The 25,343-nt window shown below is 37.3% G+C and overlaps 1 protein-coding gene across 18 annotated transcripts in view; it reads right to left on the reverse strand.

Annotated features, from left to right (window-relative positions):
* Positions 1–25,343, reverse strand: part of BRAF (B-Raf proto-oncogene, serine/threonine kinase) — a 207,449-nt gene that overhangs the window by 118,486 nt on the left and 63,620 nt on the right. For 13 of the 18 annotated variants that reach the window (XR_008527273.1, XM_054559891.2, XM_054559890.2 and 10 more), the window contains exon 2: positions 4,716–4,817. The exons of 3 other annotated variants lie outside the window; for them this stretch is intronic. Coding sequence is in view for 14 of the 15 variants with exons in the window: in XM_054559891.2 (XP_054415866.1) it covers positions 4,716–4,817 (102 nt within the window). In the remaining variant the exon portion in view is untranslated. Of the gene's footprint in view, positions 1–4,715; positions 4,818–10,538; positions 10,666–25,066; positions 25,182–25,343 lie in introns of all 18 variants that reach the window. 2 more of the 18 variants (XM_054559895.2, XM_054559894.2) reach the window with 2 other exon arrangements.

Raw genomic sequence — 25,343 nt, forward strand, 5'->3', positions numbered from 1 at the left:
ATAATTTGGACTCAAAAACTATAAGCAGAGTAAAAAGGGAAACCACATAATGAGAAAAATATTTGCAAATTAAATATCCAATAAGAACTGATATCTAGAATATATAAAGAACTATGCTCAATAACAAGAACAAAACAAAGAATCCAATTAAAAAATGGACCAAGAACTTAAATCAGACATTTCTCAAAAAAGAAATACAAATGGCCAATAAGCACATAATAAAAGGCTCAACATTGTTAGTCATCAGGAAAATGCAAATCAGCACCATAATAAGGTATCACTCCACACACATGAGGCTGTGTTTTTTTTGTTTTGTATTGTTTTGTTTTGTTTGAGACGGAGTCTTATTCTGTCCCCCAGGTTGGAGTGCAGTGGCATGATCTTGGCTCACTGCAACCTCTTCTCCCAGATTCAAGCGATTCTCCTGCCTCAGCCTCCTGAATTGCTGGGATTACAGGCACGCACCACTACGCACACCTGTAATTTTTTATTTTTTAGTAGAGACAGGATTTCATCATGTTGGTCAGGCTGGTCTCAAACTCCTGACCTCGTGATCTGCCCACCTTAGCCTCCCAAAGTGCTGGGATTACAGGTGTGAGCCACCGCGCTCAGCCTAGGCTATGGTTTTTTTAATCAACCGAAAATAGTAAGTGTTGGTAAGGATGTAAAAAATTAGAACCCCATGCGATGCCAGCAGGAATATAAAACAGGGCAGGTGCTACAGAAAAAGGTGTGGCAACTCCAGAAAAAATAATCATAAAGTCACCATGTGATCCTGCAATTCTACTCCTGGTATATACCCCAAAGAAGTAAAAGGAACTCAGATACTCGTACACCCATGTTCACAGCATTATTGATAATAGCCAAAACGTAGAAGCAACCCAAGTGTCCACTGATGGACAAATGGATAATCAAAATGTGGTAAATACATACAATGAATGGATTATTATTCAGCCTTAAAAAGGAAAAAAATTTTGATAGATGCATTATCCTTGTTGCAACATGGATAAACCTCAAAGACATCAAGCTAAATGAAATAAGCCAGTCACAAAAGGACAAATATTATATGATTCCATTAATATGAAGTTCCTAGAGTAGTCCAATTCATAGATCATAGAGAAAGTAGAATGGTGGTTGCTATGAACTAGGGAAAGAAGGAAATAGAGATTTAGTGTTTAAAGGCTAGAGAGTTTCAGTTTTGGATAAAATTTCTAGAAATGTATGGTGGTGAAGGATACACAAAAACATGAATGGACTTAATGCCACAGAACCATATACTTAAAAATGGTTAAAATGGTAAATTTTGTTAGGCATATTTTACCCCAGTTAAAAAAAAAAGCATTAAGGAATCTTAAATGGCAGATGAGAAACCTGCAGAACCGTGAGTCTCAGTGAGTAATCAGTAGATCTGGCTCTTCACTGATGGGCCTTCAAATATCAGTATGTACAGGTCTTTTCTCTTGGGCTGGTTACAGTCCATTCATAGTATATAAAATGGTGATGGCCAGGCACGGTGGCTCACGCCTATAATCCTAGCACTTAGGGAGGCCGAGGCAGGTGGATGACTTCAGGTCAGGAGTTTGAGACAAGCCTGGCCAACATGGTGAAACCTGTCTCCACTAAAAATACAAAAATCAGTCGGGAGTCATAGCACACACCTGTAATCCCAGCTACTTGGGAGGCTGACGCAGGAGAATCACTTGAACCCAGGAGAGGAGGTTGCAGTGAGCTGAGATCATGCTACTGCACGCCAGACTGGGCAACAGAGTGAGACTCCATCTCAACAAAAATAAAAAAATAAAATGGTGATAAGTGCAATGTTCTAAAACTCATTTATATGTTCATTGTCTATATATCCATCCCCTCATTAAAACATAAGCTTAAAAAGGCAGAGATTGTTGGCCATTTTTTAAAAAATTGCTATTCCCGGCCAGGCACGGTGGCTCACGCCTGTAATCCCAGCACTGTGAGAGGCCAAGGCAGGCAGATCACCTGAGGTCAGGAGTTTGAGACCAGACTGGCCAACATGCTGAAACCCCGTCTGTACTAAAAATACAAAAATTAGCTGGGTGTGGTGGTGCATGCCTGTAATCCCAGCTACTTGGGAGGCTGAGGTAGGAAAATTGCTTGAACCCGGGAGGTAGAGCTTGCAGTGAGCCAAGATCGTGCCACTGCACTCCAGCCCAGGAGACAGCAAGACTCCATCTCAGGGGAAAAAAAAAGACAGACAATTGCTATTCCCCAAGGCCTAGAACAGTACAAGATAAATCACCTATTTATAGAATTCTTAATATTTGAATTAGGAACTATGTTATTTCATAATTATAAACTCAATTAATCCTTAAATTACCCAAGGTGTGATATTATTCCCACTTTACTAATGAGGTGGGGTATAAGAAGGCTGGATATCTTGAGTACAGAAACTAAGCCAGAGTTGGGATTCAAACATGGAGTCTGTATGACTCCATGGCTCATCGTAATCATTACACTATACTGCTGCCTTCGGTGTGTGTGTATGTACATGTGTATACGCATACCTTTGCATACTACATACACACAATACACACACATCGTATACCACAAGTCCCCAAGATAAGAATCTGTTTTACCACAAGCTAATAATATAACCTGTGAGTTATGGTCTGATGTATGCTGTCCTACTCAGATTTAATTTTAATTAGTAGTTCAACTTTGTGTGTCTAATTCTAAAAGAACCAACCCAAAAGACTATCTAATAAAAGGTCCATAAATTATGTTACAAAGAGTGGCTGAAGGGAATAGAAATATTTGGCCCAAATAAGAAAAGCTGTCTGGGGGGTAGGGTGGGAAAGAGAGAGACAATGTCACGATAAAGGTAGAATAAGATAGAGATCAAGAGCACAGATTTCTGACTTAGATATCTGCCTTCTTCCCTAACTAGCAGTGTCCCCTTAGTTAAGTTACTTAACCTCTGTTTTTTCACTTGTAAAACAGGAATAACAAAAATATCTAGTACCTAGTATCTTGCTCAAAGTAACTATAAGAAATGAATTAAGCAATAAAATGCATTTAACACAGTACTGGGCGCAGAATAAGAAGCTCTAAGGTTTGTTGTTAGTGATCGGTCTTCAAATAGTAAAAAGCCTGAAGAGATATGTGAGGAGTGGGCAGTGAATCACTGCTATAGTGGGACATAGTTATTGATGCAAATGAATTACATCTCAGCATGGGTTCAAAGTCTCCAAGACATAGAAATGGTTGGAAGAAAAATTGCTGGTTATATTGTCTAATTCTGATTAATAAAAAATTGCCATTCTCATTAGCAGTACTTGCTTCCTTATGACACCTTTGATCAGCCTCCTAATAATATATGTATAGAAGACAGTACAGGATATTAGGAAGTACACTAACTAGTAATGAGAAATAAGAATTCTAGTCCTAGCTTTGATATTAACTAGGAGTGTGATCTGGGATGAGCCACATGAAGAAGAGGAGAAAGAAAACAGCATATTAGCTGTTATTTCCAAACTTCCAAGTTTACTTCAGAAATATAAACCTAACTTTCTCATAAAATACTTAAGACTTAACTTGCCCTTCAAAAAGTAATTAAATTACTAAGTTACAAATTTAGTTTAGAAGTCTTTCAATCCATGCTTAAAAATCTCTGGTATTTGGAGCCAAATGGCAACCTGATCATTTCTAATTTAGAGTTCTCCATCTCCTTGCCTCACTAGTGATGACAGCTGAGCCAGCTTTTATAAAGAAAGGGTGTGTAGGGTAGTGGTGAGCAGTGTGGGCTGTAGAGCCTTACCACCTAGATTCTGTAACACCTTGTTGGCTGTGGAGTCTGACTGACTACTTAAGAAAACTAATGCTAAGAAAGCTCATCTGTGATTATAACAGCACCTACTAACTTATAGGATTAATGAATATAAATTTACAATTATGCTCAAGGCTTGACACAAACCCCAAGGCATTATTAAACAGTAAAGCTAAACAATGTCGAGCTATTTAAAAATTACAAATTCTACCTATAAGGAAGCAGAAACCAATTTTGGGGAGACTCATTCTGGAAAAAACATTTTAAAAAATTACCCCATTTTCCAATATGGTAACTGGTTTGCTAAGCTCCAAAACTGTGTGCTTTCTCTTTAAAAAAAAAAAAAATTGGCTGGGCACAGTGGCTCACACCTGTAATCCCAGCACTTTGGGAGGCCGAGTGGGTGGATCACAAAGTCAGGAGTTCAAGACCAGCGTGGCCAATATGGTGAAACCCCATCTCTACTAAAAATACAAAAATTAGGTGGACGTGGTAATGTGCGCCTGTAGTCCCAGCTGCTCAGGAGGCTGAGGCAGGACAATCGCCTGAAGCTGGGAGGTGGAGGTTGTAGTGAGCCGAGATTGTGCCACTGCACTCCAGCCTGGGTGACAGAGCGAGACTCCGTCTCAAAAAAAAATAAACAAAATAAAAATAAAAATTTAATTCAGAGTAATACCTTGAAATTTATATGACTTCCCCCTTAGTTCTGATGTTTTCTAAATTATAAAATACATGTTTATTATAACAAGTGACACAAAACAAGATTAAGAAGTATAATACAGGCAAAGCTAATTCTCTCTTCCCAAATCTATTCCTAATCCCACCTCCTAAAATAATCAAGATTATCAGTACAAATGTTTTTATAAGTTCATTTTTTTCCTTTCAAAATTACTACAGATGATACTCAAAAGCTTACCTCCAGATATATTGATGGTGGATTATGCTCCCCACCAAATTTGTCCAATAGGGCCTCTATATGTTCCTGTGTCAACTTAATCATTTGTCTGATATTCCACACCTAAAAAATATTTTAAAAGAATTTAAATAAAAATCACTTAGGATATGAATTAGAAATATTTTAACGTAGACAACTACATCACAGTAACTGCCAGTGTTCCTCAAATTTTGAGCTTAGAGATCATTTAGTATAGTGGTTTTTCTATTTTATTATTAAACATCTTTAAATTTTTTTCTACACTAGTAATACAACATATTCTCAACTATAAAAGATTCAAATAATACATGAATATTCAGAATAAACCATGAAATCTCTCTTCATCTTCCTCACACTCCCAGGCCCCCTTTCAAAAAGGTTAAGTTCTGTTTATGGTTTGGTGAGCAGCCTTCCATGTCTCCCTTTTACTCATGGAAAAAACATTAAGACATACATATATGAAATGTACAAATATAATTAAATACTATATATAAAATACTTTTAACACTTGCTTTTTTCACGGAGTAATGTCTCAGAAATCTCTCCACGTCAATATGCATATATTTTACTCCCTAATGGTTATATAGCATTCATTTCATAGCATTGCACTGCTTATTTCAACAGCCTCTAAACTTCAGTGGTATCCAGGGGTTAGGTGGGCACAGACAATTTTAAGAGAATTTCCAGATCCTCAAGTTTTATCTGTATGCTCCCTGATTGATCTGCTTAAGAACTGGTTCTCCTTGCCTACTTCCTCTTTTAAAATAATTATTTTCCACTTTATAAAAGAAAGGCAAAGTTCTTTTCCACCTCAAATACTACTAAGATGCACCATTCTGAGACGTATAAATTCCAAAGTACCTAACAAATAGACAATTAAATAGGGAAATTCCTTGAGAGAAAAGGGGGAAAAATTAAGAGCAGGACCATATTTTATCAATGAAACAAATTTGTGGTGAGGCTCCAAGCCTTACCCATCTATCCAGCCAGCCAGACTAGAATCCAGAAGTTTAGTGGTTATTGAAAGGCACATATTAGTTTATCTGTTTGAAGATAAATAAGTAATCAGGTTTTTTTTTTTCTTAACAAAAAAGAAAAACAGTCCAATTTGTCTGGTTTGATAGTGAGAACTGGCTATTAGGTTGTATGGAAGATTCTATTTCTAAGTTGAATGATCTAAATCTGCAGCTTTAAGGCTTGTCCAAAAAATGTATTTAACATAAATATAACACATAGTAGAAATTATGGCCTTTTAAACTATTCAGAGTTATAATGAAAAGATGTCAGATATCAATTTTTAAATGTATAGGGAAATAAATGAAAAAAAGAGTTCCAAATCTCTTGGTTTATTTAATAATTTCCTTACTAAAGGACATTTAGATTATTCCGTTTCCTCAACATCAAACAATACTCCAACAAATAGTTCTGAACTGCTTTTCAGAGTAAAGGTGCAAGTTTTATTTTTTGGTATCTAGGTATAGGATTCCAGGATTGAAGGATATACCTATTTTAAAATTTAATAAATATGCCAAATGGTCTTCCAAAAGAAGAAATGTATCAAGTCAAGTCCCTATCTGCAGGGTATAAGTCCATTCTTTTCCCCACAATCTCACCAACACCCAACACAATCACACTTCTAAGCTTTTGCCAGTGTGAAAGGGAAAAGGCAATCATGTTTTAATTTGTATTTCTTACAAAGTTGAGCACTTTTTATGCTTAGTGGCCATGTGAGATTTTGGAAAATTCCCTATACTGTGCTCCCTTTTATTCTACTAAGTTGTTTTTTCCATATTCATTTATAGATAGTCTTTATTCTGGATATTAATCTTTATTCTTCTACAAGTGTTAAGGTCTTTCAATTGTTTTGCATGACGCTTGTCATATAAAGTCTTGCTACTCAAAGTGTGGGTCCACAGACCAGAAGCAGCAGCATCTTCTGAAAGATTGTGAGAACAGCAGAAGCTGGCCTAGCATAGTGGCTCACATCTGTAATCCCAACACTTTGGGAGGCCGAGGCAGGCGGATCACTTGAGCCCAGGAGTTCACAACCAGCCTGGGCAACATAGCAAAACCCCATCTCTACAAAAAATACAAAAATTAGCCAGGCATGGTGGTGCATGCCTGTAGTCCCAGGTACTCAGAAGGCTGATGTGGGAGGATTACCTGAGCTCAGGAGGTTGAGGCTGCGGTGAGCCGTGAGTGCATCACTACACTCCAGCCTAGGCAACACAGTGAGACTCAGTTTCTACCGCCGCCCCACAACCTGCCAAAAAAAAAAAAAAAAAAAACCACAAAACAAACAAACAAAAAAACACACAGCAGAAGCTCAAGCTCCATCTTAGATCTACTGAACTTTAACAAAATGATTCATATGCATATTAAAGTCTGAGAAGCAATGATAGAGGTTCCAAATTGTTTTTCCAGTCAGGTATTTCAATATTTTCTTTCATGATGCCTTTGCTAATTTTTCATATCTCCAAAAAGTGTCAGATGGCTTCTTTTACCAAGCTACACTTACTCCCTAGGTGATCTCATCCAATCTTGTATCTTTATATGCCAACTATGAACTGATGAAGCCCAAAACTTAAAATCCAACTCTACCTTTTCTTCTCAACACCAGTTTCCTAAATGCCTGCTGAATATGTCTACTAGTATACCTAATAGGCATTTCAAACTTAACGTGTTCAAAGACTAACTTCTGATCTCCCCCATCACCCCCACAAAACTTGTTTTTCCTAGTCTTTACCTCAGAAAATAAGCTCCATTCTTTGAGTAAACCAAAAACTTCAGCATCATCCCTGACTCTTTTCTCACATCTGACAATCCATTTCAATCCATCTCCGAATCAAAATATATGTAGATATTAGTCACCTTCTCTACCATTACCACCCTGGTCTAAGCCACCTTCATTTCTCTCTTAGTTTATTAACAACAACAGTTTCTGAAATGGCCTTTCCTGTTTCATGCCTAGAATGGCACAGTAGCTATTCTTCAAAAACTATAACTGCAGGCCGTGCATGGTGGCTCATGCCTGTAATCCCGGCACTTTGGGAGGCTGAGACGGGAGGATTGCACCATAGTAGGACCCCGTCTCTACAAAAAAAAAAAAAAAAAAAAAAAATTGCCAGATGTGGTGGTGTGTACCTGTAGTCCCAGAGGCTGAGGTTGGGAGGATTGCTTGAGCCTGGGAAGCTGAGGCTGCAATGAGCTGTGATCACGCCACCCCAACCTAGGCAACACAGTGAACCCCATCTCAAAAACAAAACTATAACTGCAGATCACATGTCATTCTCTTGCTCAAAACCCTCCACTGGCTTCCCCACTAAAAATCACCAAAGCCATGACCTGGCCCTCTGCTATTTGTCTAGCTTCATTTCTTATTGTTCTCCCCGTCACTCATCCCTCTCCAATCACACTTGGCCTCACTGAACGTGCCAAGTATACTCCCAGCGCAGGACTTGTGAATTTACTATTCCTTCTGCCTGGAATGCTCTTCCCCTAAGATGTCTATAAAGTTTGCTATCTTACCAAGTTCATTCATTTCTTTATCCCAATGTCACCTTATCAATGACACATTCTCTTACCTTCTCATTTAGAAAGGCTCTATCCCTCCCATTCCTTAAAGGCACAGAGTCAGTTTCTATACCCTTTGTTAATTTTATTTGTTCCGTAGCATATGTGACCACCTTACTATATATATTTTACGTGTTCATTTTGTTATTGGTGTGTGTCTTCCCACTCCCCAACAGAATGAAGTCCAGGAGGGCATGGGTTTTTGTCTTATTTGTTCTGATTTATCCCCAGAGCCTAGAACAGTGCCTAGCATACAATAAGCACTCAAACATATATTTGTTTAAAAAAAAAGAATACTTTATTTATTTTTAAAACAGGGTCTCCGTCTCCCAGGCTGGAGTGCTGTGGCACAATCTTGGTTTACTGCAGCCTCAGCCTCCCTGGCATCAATCCTCCCACCCCAGACTCCCAAGTAGTTGGGACTACAGGCGCGCAGCAGCACACCTGGCTAATTTTTGTATTTTTAGTAGAGATGGGGTTTTGCCACACTGTCCAGGATGGATCTTTCCTTAGAGCATCCCTCTATGATGTGTTCACTGATCAACTGGGCAAAACTGTTTTCTAAGTCATAATTTGATAACATAAAGTTGATTATGTTTTCCATGTCTATTAGCTACTTTAAGATCAGAAACATTTTCTTTTTTTGTCCCCTCATGATTTATTTTGGTGTCTTAGTCATAATAGGTATGCAATTAAAGCTGAAGATTTAAGCTGGTTTCAGAATAGGGTAAGAAAGAAAACAGGTCATCCTAGTTCAGTGATTCTTTCTTAGGTCCAGTAAATTCAGAACAATATTACCCACACTCCCTTTTTTTTTTTTTCAATGTTCCATAAAAACTCATATGCAGTTAGCATAAAGAACTATTTCTCCCAAAGGATGGGAGAGAGAAAGTGGGGGAAAATAATCAGAGATGATAGATGAAGAGAATGAGCTGATTAGAATAAAATTTTCTTGCTGGGGTATAAAAAACGGTTAAGATTGGGCTGGGAGTGGTGGCTCACACCTGTAATCCCAGCACTTTGGGAGGATGAGGCGGGTGGATCACTTGAGGCCAGGAGTTCGAGACCAGCTGGCCAACATGGTGAAACCCCGTCTCTACTAAAAATACAAAAATTAGCCGGGCATGGTGGTGTGTGCCTGTAATCCCAGCTACCCAGGAGGCTGAGGCAGGAGAATCACTGGAACCCGGGAGGTGGAGGTTGCAGTGAGCCGAGATTCCGCCACTGCACTCCAGCCTGGGTGACAAGAGCAAGACTTCGTTTCAAAAAAAAAAAAAGGAAAAGAAAATGATAAGACTGGCTAGGTATAGTGGGGCCAGACCATAAGTGTCTGGAAGTCAGGTTTTTTATCTCCCCAAAGAAGAGTAATTTTATATCCGAAGAATAAACAAAAGTCACAATGACCCTTGTTGGAATTTTAAACAATGTGTTTGGGAGAGGAAGTCTTTCAGAATCTCCAGAAGAGTCAGAGAAAGAACTTTGATGACTCTTATAAAATAGAGATATATTAAAAAGTAGAATAAGATACTGAAAATCTAACAGTAGGTACATAGTTAAAACATCTTCTTGGGAAAAAAAAGAAAAATCTGTTACCACAATCCTAAAAGGGAGATGAAAACATTAAAAACAAAACTAAAAACTTCAAGAAAGTTACTAAAAGATCTCCTCTCCTGTTTTAATCTCTTCAGTAGACCACAGCTATTACAGCCAAGCAAGCTTAGTAAATAACTGATCATTTTTAGTGACTTTACAAATGGCAAAACTCCTTCTCCAAAAAAAAGACCGAGAATTAAAAAAAAAAAAATCCTAGAAGATGCCCATGTTAAAATATAAATGCAGACAAACTGCTATGGAAATACATGAAGGGGAGCTATGGCACAAAAAAAAAAAAAAAAACTACAGCCATTGGCTCCCCTCATCCCTTAAAGAAAATTAATTAAAATATCAATTAGTAACAGGTGATTTTATATATATATATTCATATATATTCTTATATATCTTCTAAATTACTTTAAGAAGCTAGCAAAACCTAGATGTCAAAACTCAACAAAGATAACATAAAAAAAAAAAAAAAATAGGCCAGGTGCAATGGCTCATTCCTGTAATCCCAGCACTTTGGGAGGCCAAGGCAGGTGGATAACCTGAGGCCAGGAGTTTGAGACCAGCCTGGCCAACAAGGCAAAACGCTTTCTCTACTGAAACTACAAAAATTAGCTGGGTGTGGGTGCGCACCTGTAGTCCCAGCTACTTGGGAGGCTGAGGCAGGAGAATCTCTTGAACTTGGGGGGTGGAGGTTGCAGTGAGCTGAGATCACGCCACTATACTGTAGCTTGGGCAACAGAGCAAGACAAGAGTATCTCTAAACAAACAAACAAACAAACAAAACATAAAATAATCCAAACTGTGAAGAAAGGCATCAAACTCTTAAATTCATATATATGATATATAAACATGTATAATAGTATATATAAATATATATTAAAAGCAAGAATAATCATTAATTAGGAATCCAGTAACATAATACTTAATAGGTCAAAGGGGAAAACTACAAGACTAGACTAAGAGATTCCAAGAAACAAATAATTGTTACGAAAGGTGGGGTTGGGGAGGAACAGAGGGAGGGAAGGGAGAGACAGAAGTGGTCCTAAAATTTCAAGAAAATGGTTGAAAGAATCACAGTACTGAAAGCAAGGAGGCCAGGACCATCAACCATTTAGTTGGAAAAATTCAAAACATTCCTGAAAACTAGAAAACGAATATAATCAGTTTGACAAAGAAATCAAAGCTAATAAATTGCAGACCAAAACACAAAAGTAAATTTCTACTGAGATAACCCTGGAAGAACAGCAAGCCTAAAGACAACACATATAAAAAGGAAGCATGAGGAAACTATAAAGACCTGAGTTTTGAATCATGTAGTCATCAAATTAAAACCTCAGGTAATGTAAAACAGATTACTGCTGAAGAGAGAATTAAAGAACTAGAAGGTGATTCTGAGAAAATTAGCCAAAAGGCAGAGATAAATGAATGGAAAATATGAAAGACACGAAGCACAGAATGAGTTAATCTGGGAGGTAAACAGGGAATAGGGGAGATATTTGAACAGAAGCTGGCCATAAATTTTCCAAAACAGGTGAAAATAAAAAAGTTCAGTTCTTGAAGTCAACCAGAAAGTAAAGACAAGTTAGACTGATGGCATACTTCTCAACATCAGTAAAAGAAGAAGATAATGAACTGATGTTAAGGTGCAAGAAGAAAATAACTGACAACCTAGAAAAAGGAAACTGAATCAAGAAGTAATATCAAAGAAACAGTGGCATGAGAGGGCTGAATAGTGGCCCCCCACCAAGATAACTAAACATATACCAAGACCCAGAAGAACCGGTAAATGTTATCCTATGTGGCAAAAGGAACTTTGCAGATGTGATTAAGAATTGTGAAACAGGGAGATTATTCTGGATATCTGGGTAAGCCCTAAATGTAATCGACAAGCATACTTATAAGAGGGAAATAAAGGGGAATTTTACTACAGATGATTAGGTGATATAAAAACTCAGCAGAGAAAGATCTGAAGATGCTACACTGCTGACCTTGAAGATGGAGGAGGTGGCCAAGAGCCAAGAAATACAAGGAGTGCAGCTCTAGAAGCTGGAAAAGGCAAGAAATCAGATTTTTCCTTATTGTCTCTAGAGAGAGCAAAGTCTTGCTGATACCTTGATTTTTGCCCAGTAAAACAAACTCATTCTGGATTTCTGACCTCCAGAAATGTAAGAGAGTACGTTTGTGGTGTTGTAAGTGACCAAGTTTGTTGTTATTTATTATTGCAGCCATAGAAAATGAACACAGATGGAGAATCTAGGGACTAATACACATGAAAGTAAACCTAAATAAGCATTCAGGTTTTATTAATGAGTTTATTAATAAGCATATTAGGTCTTAACAAAATAAGCATATTAGATTACATAAAGTAACAACAAAACAATGACTACATTAATGGGGGAAAGGGCCAGTATTACAGCATTTCAAACCTATCTATTATTATTCAAGAAGAGAGATCTAGGAACATCTTGTGCCAGATATCAGAACATCAGAGGCCAGCTTGAAGGGACTCCTGCTGACCAAATTTGGAGATTTTCAGCAAAAAGAATAAGTACTGTAATTGACTATAACAGATGGTATGCAAAAACAAACAAATAAACAAAAAACCTTCAAAATTCCATAAAAATTAAAAGGGTGGGAGAGCATTTGCTCACACTGTACGTGACTATTACACCCTTAGAAAACTGAACTTTAAATGAAAAAAATTATGCATGTATCCTGCCTTTTTAGGAAAAATTAGTTATTCCCACTTGATATGGGGAAATGCTTCTTTACAAAAGAATGCCAGCTAATATAAAATAATTAGTTCGGGAAAGGATCAAAGGATGCTAAAAATCATTAGGAGAAAAGCTGATGGAGAACAGGATACTTACATAGTGCCAAAGTATTTTGCCACATATTAAAGATGAAGGGGAAAACATACCTTCAAGTGGCTTAGAATCATTAATAGTGGAACAACCCAACATATGCCTCTCGATGTGATGCAACATGAGATATCACCCATGAAGTATACATGCAAAACATTTAAACTGAATCTAATCAAACCTTCATACTTAGCTTCTGGATTAGAAGAAACACAGGGAATAGAGAAATACGCTAAGACTGCTACACTGAAATAATCAAATATAGATTGTGGGACATTCTCTAAGACATTTTTCTTCTTTTTGAAAGTCAAAGCCTTGGCAATTGGACTAATCCAAAATGTGGGACATTCTAAGACAACCGTCCTGGACTCTTTAATAAATCATTTCATGGGAGAATAAAGCAGTAGGTGGTCAGTTTAAGACTAAAAGATAACTACTACTAAAAGACAACAAATAATTCAGTGCATGCAGAGTGGATCTTAGTTTAGGGATGGAAGATAGCTGCAAGAGACATTCTTGGGACAACCATGGAAATTTGAACACATATCAGATGTAAGATGATGGAATTTTAACTTTCCTACATATGATATTTTGGTTAAATGAAATAATTTCCTTTTTCTTAGGAGATATACATACAGTAAAATGTTAACAAACATTGAATCTTGGTAGTATAGGTAGTGTTTATGTAAGTGTTTATATAAATATATATTTATATAAAGAGGCATAAGAATTAGAATTATAGAGACAAAAAACTTATTTGTAGGAAACATGCTATCTACAGAAAAACCCAAGAGAATCTACAAACCATCATGGCTAATACCTATTAACTATAAAAACTAACGGAAGAGTTTAACAAGGTTTGTTGGATATAACATCAAGGACATAAAATTACATGGTGTTCTAACACATTAGCCAGAGCCAATTAAAAAAAGATGCTTCTCATGATAGCAACACTATAAAGAATCTAGAAGAAAAGTCTAACAAAAGACTCCCAAGACTTTTGTGATGGAAACAACAAAATAATGTGCAGGTGCACAAAAGACTACTAAGAAGAGAGACAGAGTCAGATGACTCTAGAGGTTTCCACCCGTTTTGGTAGCTTATCAAAAAGTTGGCTCAGGAGGTCTGAGTTTGTTTAATGCAAGAAAAGGCTGATCAGCCACAGAGTACTGATGGCTTTCCCTAATAAGACCATTTCACCAACCTCAAAGCTTCAATGATTACACAGAAGCCCTTTCCACAGTACATAGTTCTAGTTGTGTCTGGCCAACGCACACATCTATACGGGGATAACAGACCTTAAGGAATTGTGTGTGCCTTAATACTTCTTTATTTTTCTCCACTAAACCTTATTTCACATTACACCAAATGACATGTATGTGCGCACGCAGATGTGTTCCCCTTCACTTGACAAAGACCTACATAAATATCCTTTTATGGGAAGATTCAATATTATAATGATGTCAATTTTCCACAAATAAATTCAGTGTAGTGCAATAAACAAAATTCCAAAAATAATTTTTCCCCCATGGAACTTGAAAAACAGATTGTAATTTTTTTTTTTTTTTGAGATAGAGTCTCGCTTTGTCACCAGGCTGGAGTGCGGTAGCATGATCTCGGCTCACTGCAACCTCCGCCTCCTGGGTTCAAGTGATTCTCCTGCCTCAGCCTCCCGAGTAGCTGGGACTACAGGTGCACGCCACCATGCCCAGCTAATTTTCTGTATTTTTAGTAGAGACAGGGTTTCACCATATTGGCCAGGATGGTCTCAATCTCTTGACCTCGTGATCCACCATGCCCAGCCTGATTCTAAAATTTTTATGGAAGCACTGTATAATAGTAGCCTTTGGCTATTTTGAATAATAAGGAGGGTAAGACTGGTGTTACCAGGAAAACAAGACTTATAGAGAAATGCTACTAGCATACAGACAGAAAGCCCAAAGTGACAGAATAAGAGGGCTCAGAAACAGAGACACAAGTATTTATTTACACAGCATATGGTTCACATTGGCATTATAATTTAGTGGCGAACAGAATGGACTATATAATAAATATTTCCAGGGTAAGTGGCCATCCTTTTGGAAAAGGTCAACTAATCCAAAAGAAAATGGGCAAAAGACTTATGAATAGGTAGTTCACTATAGGAATTCAGAATATCTAATAAAGACATAAAATAAATGACCTCATTAGTAATCAAAGAAATGCAATGAAAAACCAGGCCTGGTACAATGGCTCATCCCTGTAATCCCAGCACCTGTGCAACATAGCAAGAGCCCCATCTCTAGAAAAAAAAAAAAAAAGAAAATTAGTTGGATGTGGTACCACATACCTGTACTCCCAGCTAACAGAGGCTGAGAGGCTGAGGTGGGAGGATTGCCTGAGCCCAGAAGTTTGAGGCTACAATAAGACAGGAATGCATTATTGCACTCCAATCTGGGCAACAGAGCAAGACCTTGTCTCAAAAAATACATACATACATACATATGAAAAATCAGTGAGATTGCAAAAAAATTGGGCCTAATAATACAAGAGTTGGTAATCATGTACATGTAGCAATAAACACTATCATATTCTACATGTGGTATAATATAAATATTTGAAAGTAAACCGGCAATATCTAGAGTAAAGCTAAGGATGAGCATATCCTATCATGTAGCTACTTATATGCACATATGTACAAGACATTTTCACTGCAGCAATGTTTATAATAGCAAAAAACTAGAACCAACTCAAATGTTCCCTAAGAGAGAAAAAATGGCAAAATGGTGTATCTGTATAACAAAATACCACATATTAAGTCAAAACAAAAAGCTAGCGCTATATTTATCAAAATGAATACATCTCAAAAACATAATATTGATGAAAAAGCAAGTTTCAGGATATATACAACTTTAAAATGTCAACAATCTACAGAAAAAGATTTTCTTTTTCAAAAAAGAAACAGGCTTTATTCCAGCAAACAGTTTGCAAACCGTGGAGACGTACCTTGGTACAAAATAAAGGCGCCTTCTGAGAGAACAAAGAAAAGGGGTTGTCATTTACAGAGAAAGTTCACAGTCAGGTTCCCACTCTGGTCCACTATACAAATGAGGGGTGCAAACTTGTTCAGTTCTGATTGGCTGAGGCAGGTCACAGAGTGTTTGTTAGGTCCAAAAGGCCAAATGGTATTTTCTGGTAGCTGTTAATTCAGGTGGCATAAATAGGAACAGACAGCTATGAAAGTCCTAAAGTTACTGGGTGTGTAGGTTTTCCAGGAATGCAGAGTACACATATGATCTCTACATGTCTGCAAATGATCGCATGGCTCTATTTTGAATTTGGACTGTTAGCCACTCAGAATCTGCCTTAAAGGGTTGGTTCTTTCAGGGTTCACAAAAACATGCAATCAACGTTCTAGATTGTTTGTGGATATACACCCACAGCAAAAATATTTGAAATGTGCATGGGCACGATAAACAGTAAATTCAGGATAATGGTTACTTCTGAAAAGGCAGAAAGGGCAGAGAAAAGTGTCAAAGTAAGACTGTAAGGTGCTATATCTGTGTCTATACTTTTTTGTTTATAAAAATCTGAAGCATATATAAGACAATTCAACAAAACTGAGTAATAGGTACATAGTTATTATATTATTCCCTACACTTTACTATATACTTGAAGCAGAAAGGAAAAGTGGGAGGGAGAGAGGGAAAGAGGGAAGATACTGAAGGAGGAGGATACTAAGTTAGCTAGCTCCTTCCAGGAATAAACATAGTAAAGCTGTCCTTACTTTTGTAACTGGGGTGGCCTTAAGCCTGCCTCTTAAAATCCCTGCACCCTGGAGGAAAGCCAGTCAATGAATACACAACACTTGTAGTCATTTCCCATTTAGAAAAGAATCCTAGACCTATGCAACTGCAAAGTTTTTAACAATTTAGTCCTTATTCAATAAACAAGAATCACAAGACACTATGAATATCCAATGGGAGGAAAGAAAAAGATCACATTGAACAAACAGAATAAATGGGCAAGGAGAAAACTGAAATATTATTATTAAGAAAACACTTGAGGAGAAGGGGTAAATAACAAAAGTAGTATTGATAAAGATCATAGTAATGATATGTAATACAAAGAAATGTCCCAGAAGGTAGAGAGGTTAAAAAAGAGAGAGCAAGAAAGAAAGAAATGGGTGATACAAGTAAAAAGTTGAAGAGATATAAAGAATACACTTGGGAAGTTCAAAATACATTCAGTAAGAGTTCTAAATGAAGAAAATAGAAGAAATAAAGATGATGCTAAAAATATTTGGAGTTAAAAACACCAATGGTCTGAGTAAAAGGGCTCAGTGAGGCTAAGGCAGATGAATTAAAAGACTCATATCTACATAAATCCTAGTTTACATAATTAAATTCCAGAAATTCAAAACAGAAAACTCTAAAAGCTTCCTATAACTAGAATTAATTTGGCATCAGACTTTTCATCAGCAACATTAAAAGACAATGAAGACGGAAAGTAGATTACTTGTTGACTTAAGGCTGGGGGGTGGGCAAATTGGTGGGAACAGAGAATGACTGCTAATAAATCCAGGGGTTTCATTTTTGAGTGATAAAAATATTCTACAATGTACTGCGGTGATGGCTACACAATTCTATGAATATATTAAAAACCACTAAATTGCACATAGTATGGTATATGAATTATGCCTCAACGAAACTGTTATTTTTTAAAAGATAGTAGAATAATGTTTTCACTGTCTCGGCAAAAATGTGAATCTGGAATTTTACATCCAGGCAAACTACCAGTCAAGCATGAGGGTAAATGAAAACCTTTTTGGACATGTTAAGTTCTCAAAAAATTTACTTCAATAGGAATCATCCATCTGAAAACATTTCTATCTTTTGACCTAGCAATTCCACTTCTAGGAATTTTACCAATCTCTCACAAAATTGGAAAAAAGGAGTAAGCCTCTTGTCCCAGCATTTATAAAGATAAAACAAATGATTCACCAGGTTAAAAAAAAAATTAACTGATTTTTTAAGGCACTATTTTTACATATAACAAAACAAACACAAAACTGACGTAAACGAGTTGGTCCCAAAACAATAAAAAGTAAAAGGAAATATATCCCACAAAAAGCCACGTTTCCAACTAGAAAGTTAAAGATAGTGATTATGGCTATATGGTAAGCAAGGGGAGAGTAGAAACAAGATGGGTATCAGAAAAATTAGGCAAGATGCCAGGTTATGAAGGGTCCTGAAAGCCACAGTAAGTAGAGTTTTAATTTTATTCTAAGAGCAATGAGAATCTAAAGTCTCAAAAACAGGCATGTGTGACATAATCTGATTTATATTTTAATTACTAACAATTTACTTCTGATATGGTTTGAATCTGTGTCCCCACCCAATCTCATGTCAAATTGTAATCCCCAAAGTTGGAGGTGGGGCCTGGTTGGAGGTGACTAGATCATGGGGGTGGATCCTTCATGAATGGTTTAGCACCATCCTCTTGATGCTGTCCTTTTGATGAGTGAGTTCTCAAAAGATCTGATTGTTTAAAAGTGTGTAGCACCTGCCCCTACCCCTTGCTCCTGCAATGTAAGACACACCTACTCCTGCTTTGCCTTCTGCCATGATTGTTAAGTTTCCTGAGGCCTCCCCAGAAGCTGAGCAGATGCCAGAATTATGCTTTCTGTACAGCCTGCAGAACCGTGAGCCAATTAAACCTCTTCTCTTTATAAACTACCCAGTCTCAGGTATTCCTTTATAGCAATCAGAGAACAGATAAATATACCATCCCATTTTATAGACGAGCACATTGTGGCACAAGTGTTAAGTATATTGCTCAAGGCCACTCAGCTAGTAAATGATAGTCAGGATTTAATTCTAGACAATATAACTCTAGAGCAGTATATATTATTGTACCTCTAATTATCACTTTAGTGGAGAATGGATTACGGTAGGCCAAGAATGAATGCAGGGAGGAAGACTAGTTGAAACTATGGTTGTGTTAAGCAACCATAGTTAAGCAAGAGATGATTGTTTGGACCAAGGTGGAAACAGTGGAGATAGGGTTACTGGATTAGACATGGAGGAAGAGTGAGAAAAAACTAAGAATTAAGGCTGATTCTGAAATTCTGATGTGTGCAACGGGTGGACAGTGATGCCATGAGGGAGAGAAATCAAGCATTATGTCACCAACAGGAGAGGCTGACTAAATGATCAAGAAGGCAGCTGGTTATGCAAGTTTAGAACCCTGGAGGAGAGATGAGGCTGAAGACATATTTGGGTGTCACTAGCATACTGGGAGGCAGACCTACAAGAGAGTATAGGCTAAGAAGGCTCAGCCCTGGGGGTCATAAACATTTACAAGAGAAACCAAAAATGGCTGAAAAGAAAGAAACAGACACTGAGGTAGAAGGAAAAAATATTCAGTGAAGAAAATTTATTAGATAAGAATAGGAACACATAATAGTGGCTAGAAGACATTAGGAAAGGTAGGAATTGTATATCTGTACATATTTGGTCATTCCTATTTACATACGTTTGCAGATGTATTGGGGCTGGGAGATAATAGAGCATGTTTGTGGGGGAAGGGAATTCAATAGAGGGGAGAAGAATGATATGGAAGACAGATGCAGAAAAGATGAAATCTGAGTCACAAGTAGAGAAATCAGACTGTCGGGAGTGGTCTTTGATAACAAATGAAAGGAAGACAGAAGAAGAGGACCAATGCAGACAAGTTTGTAGAATTGGTGGTGAAAAGATGACAAGAGCTGCATTTAATTTCTCAGTAAAGTTTGAAGTGAATTCCACAGATAGGAGTGGGAGCTGTGAGAGGTTTGCAATGAGTGGAGGAAATGAATTTTTTTTTTTTTCCGAGACAGAGTCTCATTCTGTTGCCCAGGCCAGTGTGCAGTGATGTGATCTTGGTTAACTGCAGACTCCGCTTCCTGGGCTCAAACGATTCTCCTGCCTCAGCCTCCCAAGTAGCTGAGATTACAGGCACGTGCCACCACACTCAGCTAATTTTTGTATTTTTAGTAGAAACGGGGTTTCACCATGTTGGCCAGCCTGGTCTTGAACTCCTGGCCTCAAGTGATCCACCCGCCTCGGCCTCCCAAAGTGCTGGGATTACACACATGAGCCACTGCGCCCAGCCAGCAAACGCATTTTTAATTGGGAAAGTGAAGAAGCAGCTGCACTGCCAGACATTGTTGATGCCCTGTTGAGGGTTTTGGTATACATTTAAAGCACTACATTCAACTGCCTAGGTGCAGGCAGGTAGTGGACATTTTGTCAGGCCCATATGATGAAAAGAGAGAAGAATTAGAGAGCCAAAGGTATTAGTAATTTTTACAGTCATTTCATAATAGTATCTTGACCCTGAATTATGTGGATTGTGATGAAACGAATAGTATCACTTGAGAATGGCGAAACTGTAATCAGGAGCCAGACAAGTGTCTACATAGATAGAACCCTTTCAAGCCTTTTAAGGAAAAGGCTGATGATTTAGGGGTTTGATGATCATAGTTCCACAATTCCTTTGGCCTGGTAGAAGGTGAGAAATAGAAATAGAGAAGTGATATTCATTAAATCAATAAGCAGAAACTATTCTAACTTAGAGTTTAACTTAGAAATCATCTAAAATAATCTAAAACTGAATAAGAGGATCAAACTTTTTTTCTGGCTAATTAAAAGCAGATTAAACCCTAAAGTTTCAGGGATGGCACGGGAAAGGAGGGGAAACAGTATCAAGAATAACTGTCCATAACGTCAAACTGTCCACAAAGTCATCCACTAAATTTACGTAACATTTACAAATTCAACAATTGCTCACAATTACTATTCAAATGGGTTTTCAGTGAAACAGATCAAATTTCTGTCACATAAAACTGAATGGAAAGGAGCTGTATTTGAAGCAGGATTTAAATTGAAGGAAAATATGTGAAACAATAGATGCAGTGCAGGTTCAGGACTTTTAATTGTAAGTATTTTTATGCACCATAACAATATACATATCATGTTTCCTGTGTTTTGGTACACTCCTGGTCATAACTTTCTCTCACTGTAACCTGCTTTCCCAGGTTACTCTCAGTTCTCCAAAACCCTGGGACACCATTCCAGAGCACCACATCCTATCATTCCAAAATTAATCTGTGGGAAACATTGTCACAAATAAACAACTGAGGCATGACAGCCTGTTAGGACTGTGCGCTCTGTGAATTTGGAACCTACCCCACTTGATCAGTTTTACTCCTAGCACGTAAGTATACTACCTAGCATGAAGCAGGTAGTTTATAAGTGCGGGCTATATAAAATATTAAAAATTCTATATTCTGGGTAAGCTTAGAGGAGACTGATGAAATCACATTCAAGAAGGCTCACCTGAGGCTAGAGAAATAATAGTTAAGATCAGAGAAGCACTAGCTACCTTAGTCAAGATGTTATATTTCTGTTCTTTCTCAACTGGGGTTCCATGAGATACTTAAGTCTTAACGACCTAAGGCATGACCTAGTGTAAGTAATGAATTATCTTCTCTCCATGCATCTAGGATGGTACTTATAAGACTCTCAGAGAGTTAAGATGTATGCTCACTAGCTTTATGTACTTTTTAGTAAACCCTGAAATAAAGAACAGTATTTTTCAGAGAGCACTTTGTCAGAGAGTGTTTTAAGGATATAATGTTAAATTAAATAATTAATTTAACATTATTATGTTATGATTAAATAATAATCATAACATTATTATGATGCATTCAATGAAAAAAAAATCACCTATTTCATTTGCTTTATGTGCTTTGTCCCTTTTGAAAAAATAGTTTTCAAAGATTTTGCAACTTCTCCATAATACAAGATTGCTCCAGCTTTCAATTCCATTTTCCCTGTGCCATATACTCCAATAACAAGTAGGTGATAAAAAATATTACGCAATACACATTGTACCAACCTTACACAGTGCCTACCTTGTGCCAGGCTCCATGAGGCTGGGACTATTATTATCCCTATTTTACAGATGAGGAAACAAGGAGGTTAAAACAACTTGGCCCAAGTCAGACAGCTAAGTGGTAGAATTGCTCATATATTGCATGGTCTATGTCTCTACAAGAAGTAGAAGAAATATTCCATCACTAGGTATTCTAATCAAGAGAAGCTGACACTTTATACATGCCATAGCATGAAGGCAGGTTAGAACTTTAAGATAATTCGAATTCAGGAAGTGGATCAAAGTAGATTCATTTTTCATTCAACAAATATTTAATGAGTGCCAGGGTTCTAGGCAATTAAGACAGTGTAATTAAACTAAAGTCCCTGACCTCATAGAGCATACATTCTAGTTAAGGGAAGATAAGCGCTAAAAAAACCCAGAAAATGTCAGATGGTCATAAAAAGTTATAGAGAAAAATAGAGACTGTGAGCAGGATGGGGGTGAGTGGCTATTCATTTTGTAGTATGGTAAAACTCAAAGGTCTCATTGATAAGATGATACAGGAACAGAGATAGGAAGGAAGTGAAACAAGTTCAGCACGCAGGTATGTAAGAGAAAACTAGTTCAAACAGAAGGGAAACAAATGCAAAAAGCATTAAGGTAGAAGCAAAATTGGTATGTGCAAAAGACATAGCATTAATGACCCCCAATTAATGGCTTCTCTGTAGGCACATCTTTTACCCGTAACTCTGCAATCCTCTTTCCACTCTGACCCTGGGCTTCTCCTTGCTCTTGTGATATCTTGTAATGTAGTATTAGCAAACATGACCCAAAGAGAGACTTAAAATGCAAATATGCAAGTCTTGTCCTCTTGTACAATTGAACTTGCTCACTCTCTCACCTGTGCCTTTCTATGAGAACATGCCTGGACTAGTTTACTAGAACCAAGTTGTCCACTCAAGACCATCCTAGACTAGCCATCTACCTAAAACCACCACTGGTCACAGACATGAATAAGCACACCCAAAGTTACTGCAGTGCAGAATATAGTGTGCTCATTGACCCAAGCAGTGGTTGTTTTAAGCACTATGCTTTGGAGTGGCTTTTATACAAAAGAAAATTAATACGTTCTGTTAGGGAAACAGTAGTCTACGGCAGGAGGAGACACAAAAACTTGTGAATATTCATAACAGCATTATTCACAATAGCCAAAAAGTTAAAACAGTCCAAACATTCATCAGCTGATGAATAAATAAAATGTCGCATATCCATTCAGTGGAATTTTACTTGGTAATAAAAAGAAACAAAATGCTGATACGTTCTATAACATGACCAAACCTTGGAAACATTACACTAAGTAAAAGAAGCAGTCACAAAAAACCACACAGTGTATGATTCCACATAGATAAAATGGTCCAGAATAGAAAAATCCACAGAGACAGAAATTAGATTGCCTAGAAATGGGGGGAATATAAGGAGTGGGAGAGAATGGCTAAGGGTGTGGGGTTTCTTTTAGGGCTAATGAAAACATTCTAAAATTAAATTTGGTGATGGTTGTTGTGCACACTGAATACACTAAAACCTCTGCACTGTACACTTTAAATGAGTGTTTGTATGGTAGGTGAACTCAATGAAGTTACTTTTGAAAAAAAAGAAACAATATGATCAATTATATTTTTAAAATATTACTCTGGCTGCTATACTGGAAATGAACCATAGTGTAAATGCCAAGAAACCAGATGGGAAATGATGGCCAAGTGAAAGATGATGGTGGCTTTTATCAGACTGATAGTGGAAGAGATGGTAAGATGTGTCAGATGCTAAATATATTATAAAGGTACAGTCAATAGGATTTGCTGGTAAATTGGATGTGAGGTATGATAAAAGGGAGTCATCCTTGACTCTACAGTTTATAACCTAAGTCAAAGGATGTAAGAGCCAAAAATCAAAGAATGAAGAAGGAACACTGAGGTTGGGAGGACAAAGCATAGGATTCAGAATTAAAAATTATATTTAAAATATCCCGGGAGGCACATTAAACAGAGTGGAGATGTAAAACAGGAGCTGGATATACAAACCTGGAATCAAGTAAGAGATGTGGCTGGAGATAAAAGTTTGGAAGTTGACAGAAATAACATGTTCTTTTACATGTTCTAAGAGACACCTTTCCCCCATCCCCTTCTTAACATCTTTGAATTCAGATTCTACCGTACAATTGACGACATCTTAAAAATCACTGTTTTCTGGCCGGGCACAGTGACTCATGTCTGCAATCCCAGCACTTTGGGAGGCCAAGGCAGGCAGATCACTTGAGGTCAGGAATTCGAGACCTACCTGGCCAACATGGCGAAACCACGTCTCTACTAAAAATACAAAAATTAGCCAGGCATGGTGGCGGACACCCGTTAATTCCAGCTACTCAGGAGGCTGAGGCATGAGAATTGCTTGAACCTGGGAGACAGAGGGTGCAGTGAGCCGAAATCACGCCACTGCACTCCAGTCTGGAAAGCAGACTGAGACTCTGTCTCAAACAACAACAACAACAAAATCACTGTTGTCCAGACGGCAGGCATGATATACACAGCAGCTATCTGCACAGGTACAACTTAATCAAGGCTATTCATGCTGCTGTCATTCAACTCAGTTATCTGCATTGTTGGTATTACAAAATGTTGGAATTAACTGCCACTTTAAAATACCTTCAGAAAGATTATAAAATTATTCTGCACTAAACCAAAATTCAAGTATACATAATCAAGTTATTAAGTATATAAATAAAAGAGAAAGTCATGACTTTTAACACAAGGAAGTAACTTTCATTGAAACTTGGTATATTTGATAGATCCCATTTAAACAGGGTCAACCAAAAAAGAAAAGGAAGAAAGAAAGAGGGCAAGGGGGAAAGGAAGGAAAGAGTAATCATCATTGCATGTAGATCACATCTGAACATGGAAGGCAGTGGTGAACATGTGAATAGAGAGAAAAGAGAAATAATCAAAGGCTTTTTTCTTGTCATGAGAGTGCAGGAGAAAATACCAGATGCAGAGCACTTAGATGACATTCCCTAACAGAAATTACAAACTTGTCACAAGGGAAACGTGTATGATAGTGATGGAGAACTTCAGCTATTCTGACATCTGTTGAAAGTCTTCCTCTGATTATTTTTATGAAAAAATGAAGTTAATAATTCCTTACATGGAAGATATACATGCTTATTTTAGATAAGACTTTTAAAAGAGAAATTCAAAAATAGAAACAGATTTCAAAAATATTTTTAAAACATTTCAAAATTATATGCTAAAACTTTAAAGGAAAAATGCCAATTTCACACTTATTATTATTAATTTAGACTATTTACAATAGTTCTTATCTTTTCATAACAGTAAAATGCCCTACCTGCAGAGTAACACAGGGCATTCAGGTTCTAGGTAATCTTAGTACTTCAAGTCTTTGCAGGTAGCTCTTTTTACTTCCAAGTCTCTAGTGATATCACCCTTCTGATTTAGGTTAACTAGAAAAAAAAAACAAAAAACTTAGTCTATCTTCCAACTAGTCTACTGTCAGTTTTTAGTTTCCTGAACACTAAAGCAAAAGAGGAAACAGAACCACAAAGAGCATTTCTAAGCTTCATTGTGAACCTACACGACTATCGCTCCCTAGGCAGTAATTCTGG

Source organism: Pongo abelii, chromosome 6 (genome assembly GCF_028885655.2).
Source record: "Pongo abelii isolate AG06213 chromosome 6, NHGRI_mPonAbe1-v2.0_pri, whole genome shotgun sequence".
NCBI classification, from domain to species: Eukaryota; Metazoa; Chordata; class Mammalia; order Primates; family Hominidae; genus Pongo; species Pongo abelii.